Genomic DNA, 13481 nt, shown 5'->3' with positions numbered 1-13481 from the left:
GGGTGAAAAATTCATTTCTTTTACACACAGTATATGTAGTCTTGAGAAATTCTTGTTCAATTTGTCTTTTAATGAAACAGGTGTTTGAGCAGCCACAAAAGTTCAATCATCACTTGCAAGATAAGACAAATCAAGCGCGCCATGTGTTTTTTTTAAACAGCTGAAACCTATTCAACCAGACTTGGCTCAGGCACACTGCTGGGCCACTTTTCACAGCAGAGGATTCTGGTGCTGCTCAGTGTACACCTAGTCTCTTTCTTCACTAACACACAGCTCCATCTTTTTGGCAAAGTTTGTGCTCCCCTGAAATCCTTAACTTAAATATATTTGAGGCAGCAGCATAGCCAAGAACCATTACTGCTGTCAGCAAAAAGGCCGTCTTCCAACAGTAGAGTAGAATCGACTCACTAATAGATCAGAAGTAAAGATCTGGGGGGGGGGGGTAGATTCCCATTGCTTGAGTGTGGTTTTGCTCCTTTGAAACTTAATCAAGGTTCAACTTGTCTTCAGCCAAAGATCAATTAGATAAATTAGCCTCTAGTTTGAGGTTCAGTGCTCAGCTCACAGCGTCGTTACAGTAGCCTAAACAAAGAAAGGCAGCAGCCGACAAGTGTTTGAGGAACGTAGAAATGTTTTGAGCAAAATGGGCAAGTGACCCATGAGTCCAATTTGTACATTAGTTTGGCATAATCTCAGGTTCAGCTGAATGCAGCCTTTGTTCAAACACAGGAAAACCAGAAAGAAAGATAGAAAATCTGCCAGAAAGAAAGAACAAACTAATTTATCAAGGAATGAGACCAAAAAACTTAGAAATTCAATAATGTTAAAAGGTATCAGTCGTGTTATGTAAAACCTGAAGTGGTTCGAGTTAAATTGCCTCATGTTTTGCACCATTTTTACTCACTGACATGTTGCTGTGTTTTCTGTTGCAGTGGCTGATTGGAGACAGGGACAGTCACTGTGGGGTCATCTGCCCTCGGACGCAAGGAAAGCCAGTGTGTGGCTCGGACGGGCGGAGCTATGAGACCGGCTGTGAACTGCAGAGGGCGCGCTGCAAAGATAAGACACTGACACTGGCACACCGCGGCCGGTGTCGAGGTGAGAATGTGCCAGTATGCTTAGATGATCAACTCACGGAGATTTGAGACTTGTTTGCAATGAGTAATCTCTCTAGGTGCATTTTTAGGAAAGTCATATTAATAACTGAGCAGCCTCTTTTTAATGCGAGGAACTTTGATGTTAACATTAAGTACATGTTTGCTCATTGTTTGTCATTACTTCCACACAACATACATCTTGAGTACAATACTTGGTGGCAGCTGACCCCAGAAGTTTTAGACATCAGAGTTTCCTTGAATGCACCAACAAAGGGTTTTTTTCAATCTCTGCTCACAACTGAATGATCAAGATTAAACTTTAAATCTAAATGTTAACAACAGTATGAAATGTTCTTAAGCTGCTGGCAAGGTACTGTACTGTAGGACATCAGCCTAAAAAAGTGTGGTGTGCTTGATATAGGAAAATGAATTATAGCATAGGAAGGTATACACACAAATCTCTAATGTCTTTACGGTCACATAGTTCTGCCTTTGAGACAACTTAGGGATGCTTGTGACTTTTTGGCTTTCAGGTAAAAACTGGGTGAGAATCGATCAGTCGCCGGTGGCTCCGGCACCAACTTCCCTGACTGAGGGGAGAGACTTGGAGCTAAAAGGTAAGCACAGAGCAACCTCAGACACCGAATGAATGTAAACAATGGTGATCATGAGAAAATGAGTTGAAGTGGTAGTTTTAGCAGATTCTGAGAGTAGAGTTTGTTCTCTGTGGCCGAGCTTTGAAGACAGAACTTAATTTTCACCTAAGATGCTAAAATAATTATATACCTAACTGTAACTAACTATATATTGTAAACTTAAAAAGCAAGAGAATACAGTCATTAACTTAAGATTCAAAGAGCGTGTTTGAAGATATTTCAGCTTGGTTTCAAAGTGAACACCAGAAAAGTGGAACTGAATGAGAAGATGTCTTTCATTTTCCGCCTCTCTGTAGGCGTGTAAGTTCTTACAGACCAGGATCACACACTTCCTCAGTGTCTGGATGCCAGCCACTCAACAACAGCAGAGATTGATAGGTCTAAAGTCAAGGTTGGAACTTGGCATTTTACCCCATTTTTCAACCCCCCCACCTCCACACCTCCCCTGTCCTTTAAAAAAGCAGCAGTCCCAACCAAATCCATTTTTGGAGTGAATTTTGTTCCCTTTGTATGGTAATACGTGGTTTTGTTTCATAATATCAGTGGTGTGCCAAGGAAAGGAAAGCTGGGCAAAGCTCACACAGTCTTTGCAGATGCGGCGGGCCTGTTTTGTTGTAATGAAACTGCTGCTTTATTTAAGCAGGCAGTTCACGAACCGATCTTTGTTTACAATGTCAAAGCCTGGCAAAGGCTTCTTGAGGTGTGCGTGAGATTCAGATTAAACACAACAGATAAATTTGACTACAAGACTTATAAATTACTAACAGGTATAACAAACGACTACAAACAACAACAGAAGCGGAGCTATGCGCTATTACAACAGGCAGATCTGTTTATTTCTCATTTAGATGTAATCAAACAACATGTGTAAGGTTATCACATGAACCATGTAAACATTAAAAATCATGAAAATAGAGATAATTAAATCCATATAAGTGGTGTCTTTTTTCAGCCAGGTTAGTTATTGTGTGTTGCATTTAATTCTACTTCCTCAAATGATAGATATACATTTAATATAAAATAAATGAAAAGAGACAAACCTCTGGATGTGTATATATAGCTGCCTGGTCTAACAACTACAACACACACAAGCGAAGACATAATGTAAAGTTGTTTTTAAATTTCCATAAATCAGAGTTATTTAAATAAGTAGTTGGAGTCTTCAGTTGGACCTTAGACTATCACTGCTTTGTCTCCTCAAGAAAGGAATACTGTGACGTTAAATGAGCCTTGGTTCTAAAGTAAGACTAAATATACTCAAAGTTCAGGTTTATGAATTCATGTAACCATGTCTATCCTCCTTGGTGACATCATCACCCTTGTCTGGCTCTGTCTGTCCTCCACTCTGGAGGAGACAACATGTCTGTCTCCTCTCAGGTCCAGAGACGATGTTTTAAAAGTTTTATTTATCCAGGGAGAATGTTTTTCCAAGAGTGGAGGACTGCGGTCACACTGGTCAGCTCCCTGGTGTAAATGTGTATACAGGAACAGTTGAACATGCAGCTCAACTCCTCAGGAGCTGCGAATGCAATAAAAACAGTAGTTGCAGATGGGAATTTGTACCGATGACCAGCTGGTGTGAAGCCCGCTTTATTCTCTGACCTTTCAGCTGCTTCCATCTCTGTCTCATGAGACCAGGTCTGGCTCATCAGAGCTGCAGGAACAAGTTCAGTTTCCACTGACATTTCATAACGTCAATGAACAGTACACGACACACTTCCCAGCACTTACTGTACAATGTGAAGCTTATAGCTGCTGTCTGGTACCGCTAATAGTCATTGGAAATGTAATTTGTTGAGAAATGTGTTTTGCATGGTGTATCTGCAGTGTGAAGTGTTTTCAATGGAGAGGCTTTTTAGTGTAGTGAGCAGACATCACTGCAGTCTGTCCTGTTATGTGCTTTTTATTAGCTCATGTATTAGTCATCTTCACACTCATGCACTGCTGAACTTTTTTTTAACATGTCTTTTACTTGATTTTTAGCTACTTTTACTATGTAGTATTTTTATTATTTTATTTATTACTGTTTTTATTTTCCATCTTATATTACATTAATGTTTCTGTCTTTTTTGTTCTTTTTTAACATTGCTTTATGCTCCCTTTAGGCCCTTTTAAGGTGAAACACTTGGTGTATGTAATAGCTTTTGAGCTGCATTTCTTGTATGAAAGGTGCTGTACAAAAGAGTTATTATTACAGGCTGCTTGTTATCAGTAACAAAAAACATAGAGATGGAAGCTTCAAGTGTGGAAAAATGGCTCAAAACTGTGACTAGGAAAAAATGGGGAAAGGGGAAATACCTAATGCATTTTCCTCCCTGTACAACTATCAAAAATGTGCTCTCAAGCAATACGGCTTGATGTCCAACAGTAATAAAGTGTATTAAGTGTGTACTGCAGCTCCTAGGTGTGAACAGGGTGACAAAGAACACGTGTCTTCAGTTAAAAAACCCAACAAAAAACAAAACAGTGCTGGAGGTTTGTATGCAGTGTATAAGAGCAGACTCTTCTGTCAACACGTTACAGATGCAGGTCAGTCCAAGTGTCGCGTTGAGAGGAACCAGGCTTTGGAACAAGCCAGGAGACCTCAGGAGTCCATGTTTATCCCAGAATGCAATGAGGATGGGACATTTGCGCAGGTCTGTGTTAGATCAACAGTGGCTTTTTTACCCCTATCAAATCTTTCACTCTTTACCTTACTCTTAGTTTGACTCACTCCCTTGTGATTTATCCCTTCACATCTAAAGGATTCATTTCACATCACTGACATAAATCTTTCATTATACTCCACACCTTCTGTTGTATTGACACTCAAAGATAACCAATTTTTTTACCTTTTTTGTGTCTGTCTTGCCTCTGCAGGTGCAGTGCCATACTCTGACAGGTTACTGCTGGTGTGTCACCAGTGACGGCAAGCCAGTGAGTGGCTCCTCCGTGCACAACAGGACCCCGGTGTGTTCAGGTACTGGGGGGCAAACAGCGTGGCAGCCTGTGGATGAAGAGTTCAGGGTTATTCAAAAATAATCTTAAAACTTGTGGCCCCTACAAGGCTGCTTATATCGGTTTAAGACTCTGCTACCAACATGGCCTGCATCTGTTATATCTTAGATGTGAAGCATCTCAACTCGAAAGCAATATTTAACAGATTTACATATTTAATATATTTGCTAATACTAAGATCTGGTAGATGTTTCCTGGCAATTCTTTAGGAGGATGGAGAAGCAGCATAGCAAGCATGCAAAAATTTCAACAGTGGCTGAATTTTAGGATTTTGGGGCCAAGATTGCGTAAAAGCCAAGTCACTGGGGTTTGGGACAATTATCTTCCGACAATTTAGTATTTGGACTTTATTCAGGATAAAAAACCCCAAGTGGAAATCATTTGTTATTCTTCAGTTACTCATCAAAGAAATGGTTGAGACTAGATGCGTTATCACATTAGTATTCTGAACAGTGCAGTCAAAACAACTGAAACAGAGAACAGTCAGAATTTCATTGAAACAGAGAACATTTTTCGGGAAATTAACCCTCCCTCAGAAATAGAAATGACTCTCAGGAAGACTGGACTGTGCTGATGAGGGACACAGAGTGAATACCTTTTGGATTACAGTTAAAGAGGGTCTGTCTGAGAACAGCGTAAGGGCACATGTGTATTACATGTCATGTGGGGTATAGCAGGTGCAAGGTCAATGAGAAGGCTAATGGCCATACATCCAGGGGCCTCTCAGCCCTCCCGCCCCTCCTCCTCTCGTCTAACTGCTGTCAGCAGGCCGGAGGAGAGGGAGCAGGGTTCAGCAAACTCATCCTGGATGGGAACACTTTATGATAATCACCAACATTTTCCCTCAGAAGATAATACACAGGGGTCTTTGCCAGAATTGGATTGCACAGCCACTAGAGCATATGGTGCAAATTTTGTGTGGAGAGTGTGGTGAGAGTGGTCGCATGCCCCTCTGAAGCTGCTCCGCAGACCGCCAGAGGCTTCCTGCTCTCTTTGTGTCTCTCCCTCTTTCACTTTCTTTATCTCTCTCTCCCTCTCTGCCTCAGTCTTTCACTCTCTTTTTCCTGCATTTCCCACTTGTGCTACTAATCACCTGTATGGCTGCCCTCAGCACCTGCTGTTTTTTTAGTCCTTTAACAGAAATGTTAAAGTACATGAGTGAAGAATGGTTACTGTCCATTCGTACCAGAAAATCACACAGCATTTCCATGTCAGGAAAACATAGTGAGATGTGGTAGAAATTCAAATCTCAAGTTATTCTTATTTGTGCAGATGAAGAATGCTTTTTTGGAGCAAACAACTTGTTCTGGGGGAAAAAACAACTTCTAGGCTTGAGGCGTATGTTGAGGGTTTTTTCAAATGATTGAAAAAAAGAATCTTGAAAATGTAAAGTTGTTGTTTTACGGCCTCTTCAGGCAGGTACTGACATTCACACCTGAGAGATGGTGAGTCAGTGGTGGTATTGAGAGAGGGGCAAGCTTTCAGTGTCCCACCAAGATTTAGACTGTCTGGTCCAAGAACTGAACTGGTGAACTGTCTGACCATAAACCCATTCTTCTAGCCTTTAGTTTCCTTGTATATCGGCTGATATATAGAATTTTTTCTTCTTCTTCTTTTTACATAAACATAGAATAGCAACATAGCAAAAATAGCAGGGAATTGTGTAACCGGAGAATAAACTTGTCAGTGCTTTCTGGTGGACAAACTATGTAATAGCATCACTGTTTCTAATTGACCTTGAACATATCTGGGATTCCCCAGCGTTCTTCTGGTAAACACACATACAACATAACTGCAATATCCGCGTTTCAATTTCAGCCACTGACCACTCTCTCTACCCTGTCTCCTGTCTCTCTGCGGCTATCAAATAAAAAGGAAAAATACCAAAAAAATATTAAAAACAAACATATTTGGTATTTCTGGCATTTTGTGCACCCTCACAGAAGAGGTGGTGCTGAAATCTTGGTGACTTGAGTACTCTCAGTGCTCTCAGTCACAGAATGGACAACAAGTTTATTTGCGTTTATCTATAATGCATGTCTTCAGTGGAGCAGTTATAAAGCGGTTATATGAAACAGGAAGTGCAGGACGTTTAATCAATAAGCTTCTTGGATTCTTCAGCTCTGTTCCCTCAAAGGTCACCACTGTTAAGATGCTTTACAATTGGCATACATCATTTGTGTGTCAAAGTAACATCAGACTTGAATATCATGTAAAAGCTCTGCATGGAATTACTTTACCTCTGTGAGCGGCTCCACTGATGACCCTTAAAATCACACTTTGAGTTAAATCATCAAGAGTAGAATCAAGTTGTTTGCTCCAAATATACTCTTATCTCACGTAGAAATTAAAAATAACTTGTGTTATGTGTGCAAGCTCTGAACTTCTACAACTGTGTTTTTTTCTTGGACTCTACCCTCACTCAATGGATGAAACCTTTTCAGTTGCACAGGTCTAAATAAACTCTTAAAAAATTAAATACTGAAATATAGTTTATGGAGCACAAGCAACATAATCTCTACCTGTCTCCTTTCTGTCCTGCATAAGATCCGATATCTTCATTGTTTCTTGCAAAGGTATTTAAGACACTGGAACTAGAATCTGAGCACAGTACAGCTGCTACAGTAATACATACCCAACTCGTCCCTTCCCTCTCAGTTGACAACAAATGACCTTTACTGACATGCTCAGACACTATGACACAAATCAATCATCTCGCATACATTTGCAGGAAACTTCCGTGAATTTATGGGAACTCATGCTGGGACAAGTGGATTGTCAGGTAGTAAATTTCCTTCTAGTTGCATTCAATCTAAACTTCCACCTCTTGCCCTTGTATTCTAATTGGTTACACTATCTAATTTTACTCTTTCCCTTACATGCATCCATGCATGATCCCAGCTACCTGCATGCACCAAACGAGAATGATATTTGGAAATGTACAAGTTGATTTTCCTCCTAATAATTTTCCACAGATGGTGCAGATCACTCCGGTTTGCATTAGTCGGTGATAAGATAATCAAACAAGCCTTGTGTTCCAATGAATTTCTACTATCAAGTACTAACAGAATGTACTCATCAGACTTTGATAAACCTCAGCATCTAACTCAAGATGTCAGTGGGTTGGGTAATCCATGGGAGGGATGTTTTTCTGTTGGCTTGTGGCTTGTGTTCATTCAGAGCAATCAGTCTTTGTTTTAAACCAAAAGCCTTGAAAATCAGTTGTTAAATGACTCAAAGATTTTGGAATCAAATTCTCTAAATGTTCCCCAGGAGTTCTTGCTGTTTAGTCTTTGCTTTGTACATGTTGTGTGTTTTTGTCTTTTTTCCCCCCCCAACGTAGGGTCAGTAACTGATAAACCACCTGGGCCACCGAACTCTGGTAGAAAAGGTGAGTTGAGATCTGCTGTATGTTCTGTGTGCATGTGTGTGCATGTGTGTGTGTGTGTGTGTGTTCTGTTCATGTGTTTCTATTTGTATAAGAATGTGGTCAAAGTGTGTTTTGACCTGGTTTTGTTCCATCTGATCTGTGCAAAGTCCATATTTGTGCAGAGCAGAAAGGTACACCATGCCTGATTGTAAGAAGAGGATTTGGATGAAAATTGTTTCTATAGTAAAAGGAAACATTTTAAAGCTAGTTGTTATATTTCCCTGCATGTTAGCATGACGCAGAGCTCTTTAAATAAACATGTAGGACTTTAGATACAGACATGACAATATAACTAATCCTCAGGTGTCTGTTATACTTTAGTATCTGCTGCAATAGCACTGTGAACACACAAGAACTTGATGTGTTTTGTTCCAATGCTGCTATTCTTTACAGTTTTAACATGTATAATCATTTGAGCAGATATGAAGAAACAAATCCTGTTGTAGGTCTTTGTTTTCCCTCCAGTTTCTTTAAAGTAATTCAATAAGAGAATAACATGAAGTAAAGTTTATATAAGGATTGTTTTGCCTGGATCAGCTAACATCATCAGACAAACAGCTGCTCTGCCTCAGAAATCTCACTCAAAAGAAAGATGGGCAGTCTCTCAGGATTTTTTCTCTTTTAAAGTGCTTTTGTTGTTTCCCAGCTCCGAGGGTGTTACAGTAGAGCTGCTGTGGAGGGCTGGGAGAGTGCACAGGTGATAGTCGAGGGGATATTTTCTGTTAATTCTTGAAATAATTGTTTTTTTCCTCACAGTTTGTAGCTCACAGTCGAGACCTGGGTCAAACGGTAATTGACAAGTACTGTAAGTTACAGAATTTAACACGCTCTGTGTACATCAATAGTGTGTTTTACATGGACACATTTTAGAAAATCTAAAATAAGCTATCATGGTGAAATCTGCAGCAGGTTGCAAAAATGCTGATATACATTTAAGACTAGAATTTGACCCAGGTATGCACTGATCTGAGATCAGTCTAGTAACCACTGTTTTTGATTTACAGTTTGACCTTATCAATTCAGATTCAGTTTACTGATATAGTACACCAACTGATTTAAGGACTTTTTTTATTTGTAAACTAAATCCAATCAAAGTTCTCTGTGGTTTGCTTTTGATTGAATTATTTCCCAAGGAATGTTCCAGATGCTACAAACCTGCACATGGGTGAGTATTCTAGGTAGCTGAATTCCCAGTATTATATTCGACCCATTACAACTCTTAAACAGGACATTTATTCCTTCAGCTCTAAATACAGTTTTTATTTCAATCATACAGTTGTGTCAGTCAGCTGTATACAGTGTATGCGCCAAACAAGTAACCGCTGCTAGAAATAGTCACATTCTGGACACATTAAAATAGTAATGGTCCCAAATTGTGTCTAAGATCTGTGTAGGATTACAAAGAAACATATTTGAATTATGTAAATACATTTTCTTTCATTACACAACAATATAGCTGTTGAAAAACTAGGATAGTGAGAATATGCTGTTGGCTTTGGTTCTTTTTTTTTTTTTAAACAAGTGTGCGCACATTCAGACAAAAATTAATCAGGTGCAAGACAAAAAAACTATAAAAATGGCAGGATACAAAGGAGTGAAGTCAGGCCTCAGGAAGATCTTCAGATCAAACCTGAAAAAATACATTTATTTATTGGGAGCTTAGCTGTGTGCAGACCTCACTCCTTTGTACTTTATATTTTTACCACAGTGTGAGATATCAGTAACATATATTCTTACTTATAACAGATACAGACCGCATCATTTCACTTCATAACGTCTAGTGAAAACCTCTTTGGTTGCCAAATTATAACATTTACACAGAGTAGTATTTGATGGTGATGAATATTCATGAATATGGTGATACAGTGATGTGTTGTGGGGTTGGTTTTATTTGGTGTACCCAAATACTGTATAAAGGGTACTAGAAGAATGCTTGTTAGTCCTTTTAGTCAGGAGCTGATAATCATCCACTGCTGTGTGCTATAACACACTCTCGAGGATGACACAGGAGATGAGGCTGTGGGATATAGTATACCAATTAAATATAATATTCCTACTGTTTAAATTGAACATTTGGAGGAAAGATCAGAGGAAACCCCAAACAATATTAATATTCATTATCTTAAGATTGTAACTATGCAATGAATTTAATCAAAATCTGGCAATTAGTTTTGGATGAAAATCTTCTCATGGACTGTGGTGTGGGTCTGGGGAAATTTTGACCTGACAGTGGCGCTACAATAACAGTCAGGGCGTCACCATCATTATGAATCATCCTCTAGGGAAAATAATCATCAATACCAAGTTTCATCACAATCTGGCTACTTGTTGAGATTTTACATTGACCCAACCAACAAATGGTTTTATTTTGACAGTCAAAGAATGATGAAGCTCACCCTTCCTTTGTTTCTTCAGAGGTCTATTTACCTCTGTGTTTGGATTAGTAGTGGGTGGGCCTTTCTGTTCCTATCAACACATCCTTCACACCTGCACTGCACTCATTCGAGCAGTAGTTAAAGGGATTCCTGATTGAGGGAGTGTCTTCTCATGTGAGTGTATGTGTGTGTATGTGTGTGGCTTTGTGGTCATTACAGTGTGATTGTGAGAGTGTGAATGTGCAGCCTGTGTGAGAACTTCAGTGTGAGTAGTTGATTTATTGATGTGTGTGTGAGAGATGTAAAGCCACATGTAGGTGGTTGTGTTTTTCTATGACTCTATCTGTCTATCTGTCTGTTTTTCTATCTATCTTGGCCGGGCCATGTGCAAATCCCAACCATTCAACAGTTCTGGAGAGTAGATTGTATTAACCTCAATAATGGTAGTCTCTTTCCGTTTCTTTCTCACCCTCAACCCAGACGATGGCTCCAAGCCCACACCCACCATGGAGACTCATGTCCCGCCAGAGGGTGATGGTAAGTCTCCCATCATGACTGCTCCTCTACCTGTGGTCACCCTGGTCGATCAGGGGCTCATGACATTTCTGCTTTGATAGTTTTTAAGCTTTTGATCCACATTTTGTTCGAGCACTGAAGCTACAGTGTGTCATGATTTTACAATTCAAACCCCAAGATGCCATTTCTTAAGAATGCACCATTACACCAAATGGAAAAGTCTAGATGTCAAAAATACCACATGACATATTGGAAAGACTGGGACCTTGGATGCTATTTTAATTTTGGTTTTGTGGGCAATGCTTGGCTGTGCAAGTTGCGTTTGAAATATGCAGCTACTGGTGGATCCAGCTTTGGCTAACGAGCTTAAATAAAGATAAACTGTTTCAATTATGTTGAGATCATATAAGAATGTATCGATCTGTGTTTTGTCCTCCTGTCATTGCAGAAATAACTGCTCCAACACTGTGGATCAAACAGCTGGTTTATAAGGAGAATAAGCAGAACAGCTCCACTTCCAGGAAACAAGGTGAGACAAAGAAACTCATTTTGAGTACTGAAGGCACATATTCCCCAATATGCATCATAAATGAACACTTATGAAGAATAAGCAATAACAGCTAAGAGTTTGCTAATTCAGCTATCTAGAATAATCACCCATGTGCAGGCCTGTATCTGGAACATTCCTTGGGAAATAATTCAATCAAAAGCAACCCACAGAGAACTTTGATTGGATATAGTTTACAATGTACTCATACATTTGGCCCACAAAACAGGCAGTGACCATATCACCGATATGCCCACCTCTCCTCCCAGTAGAACCACCTCCTCAAATATCATCGTTGCACTGATCTCAGGATACAATTATTAGCCACATATTGATCTCAAGATGACTATGAAAGCGATACCAGATACAGTAAATAGCTTGTACCATACATTAAGTGTACAGTTTGAGAGTATCAACTTGGCTCCAGTGTAACTGGTTTCAAAGCCACCAGTCTGAGATGAAATGTAAAACATTTCCAGTCCGAAGACAGCCCTGCACCGGCGGGATTATGTTTCTTGGTTTCTTTCCTTTGGTGTAATTTGTTTAGCTTTCTCTGTCTCCTTTTCAATTACGCCTCAGCATGTTCACTACCCTCTGGGCAGCTGGACTGCTTTCACGCTTCTGCACCAAGTCAAGGAGTGAATGTTGTGGGGGTTGTGTCTGGCTATGTGTGTTGGGGTTGGATGGATGTATTGGTTAGCTGTGATATATGGGGATGTTTATCTTTTATTAAATTGTCAGCAAAATGTGCATTTCATTTCTTTCTATTTTATTTGCGGATTTTTATTTGTTTATGTTTTTCTGTGGCAATGTCTCCCACAGTAGATTAGGAGGTGCGGTGGTGTGTTAGTGTCCCATGGTTATTTTTTTTACTGAAAATGTGCAAACTTTATAAATGTAGCGTATCTGTTTAAACAGGTCTTGATGTAGATTTTATGTCCCTAAGATATTGATTGTGGAGTTTACAATTTATGAGGAATGGCTGCACATAATTGAAACTTAAAAAACATGTGTGTGTGTGTGTGTGTGTGTGTGTGCGTGCGTGTGTGCGTGTGGTGGGGTAGAGTAAAGATGGTGCTGATTTTGTGTAGGGCTGCAAATAATGATTTGATTTTTAAAATGTTATTTATATATAGGCTTTACACAATCAGGATTTTTGGGGCCGATCACCGATCAGTGAGTTTAAATTAAACCGATCACGATCCGATCACGTCTTCTTTATCCACGCTCCGTTGACTCACATATTAATTTTTAAGCCTTTTACTGTTTAATATTTACTTCATACACTAACACTCACCAGTCACTTTATTAGGTACACCTGTTCAACTGCATGTTAACGCAAATATCTAATCAGCCAATCACGTTGCCGCAGCTCAAAGCATTTAGCCATCTAGACATGTTCAAGACCATCTGCTGAAGTTCAAAGCAAGCGTCAGAATGGGGAAGAAACGTGATTTTAGTGCCTTTGAATATGGCATGATTGTTGATGCCAGACAGGCTGGTTTGAGTATTTCAGAAGCCCCTGATCTGACAACCATAACTAGGGTTTAGAGAGAATGGTCTGAAAAAGACAAATTATCCATTGAGCGGGAGTTCTCTGGGCTAAAGTGCGTTGTTGATGGAAAATGTCAGAGGAGAGTGGTTAAACGGGTTTGAGCTGATACAAAGACAACAGTATCTCAAATAACCAATTGTTACAACTGAGTTATGCATGCATACACAGATGGACATGTCAAGCAGATTGGCTACAGCAGCAGAGGACCACACCTGGTGCCACTTTTCTCAACTAAGAACAGGAAACTGAGACTACTATTAACGTTGCCTGGTCTAATGAGTCTCGATTTCTGCTGCAACATTAAGATG

General features: G+C 39.7%; 1 protein-coding gene across 6 annotated transcripts in view; it reads left to right on the top strand.

Moving 5' to 3' along the window:
* The window catches only part of smoc1 (SPARC related modular calcium binding 1), a 49324-nt gene that overhangs the window by 16455 nt on the left and 19388 nt on the right, over positions 1-13481 (top strand). For 3 of the 6 annotated variants that reach the window (XM_053336312.1, XM_053336310.1, XM_053336311.1), the window contains exons 2-9: positions 933-1098; positions 1631-1714; positions 4277-4389; positions 4613-4712; positions 7482-7532; positions 8094-8141; positions 11003-11092; positions 11520-11600. In XM_053336312.1, the coding sequence (XP_053192287.1) occupies positions 933-1098; positions 1631-1714; positions 4277-4389; positions 4613-4712; positions 7482-7532; positions 8094-8141; positions 11003-11092; positions 11520-11600 (733 nt within the window). The remainder of the gene's footprint in view (positions 1-932; positions 1099-1630; positions 1715-4276; positions 4390-4612; positions 4713-7481; positions 7533-8093; positions 8142-11002; positions 11093-11519; positions 11601-13481) is intronic. The other 3 variants (XM_053336313.1, XM_053336315.1, XM_053336314.1) reach the window with 3 other exon arrangements.

This window comes from Scomber japonicus, chromosome 16 (assembly GCF_027409825.1).
Source record: "Scomber japonicus isolate fScoJap1 chromosome 16, fScoJap1.pri, whole genome shotgun sequence".
NCBI classification, from domain to species: domain Eukaryota; kingdom Metazoa; phylum Chordata; class Actinopteri; order Scombriformes; family Scombridae; genus Scomber; species Scomber japonicus.
Note: the sequence above shows the minus strand (reverse complement) of the source record. Positions and strands in the feature narration are given on the sequence as shown.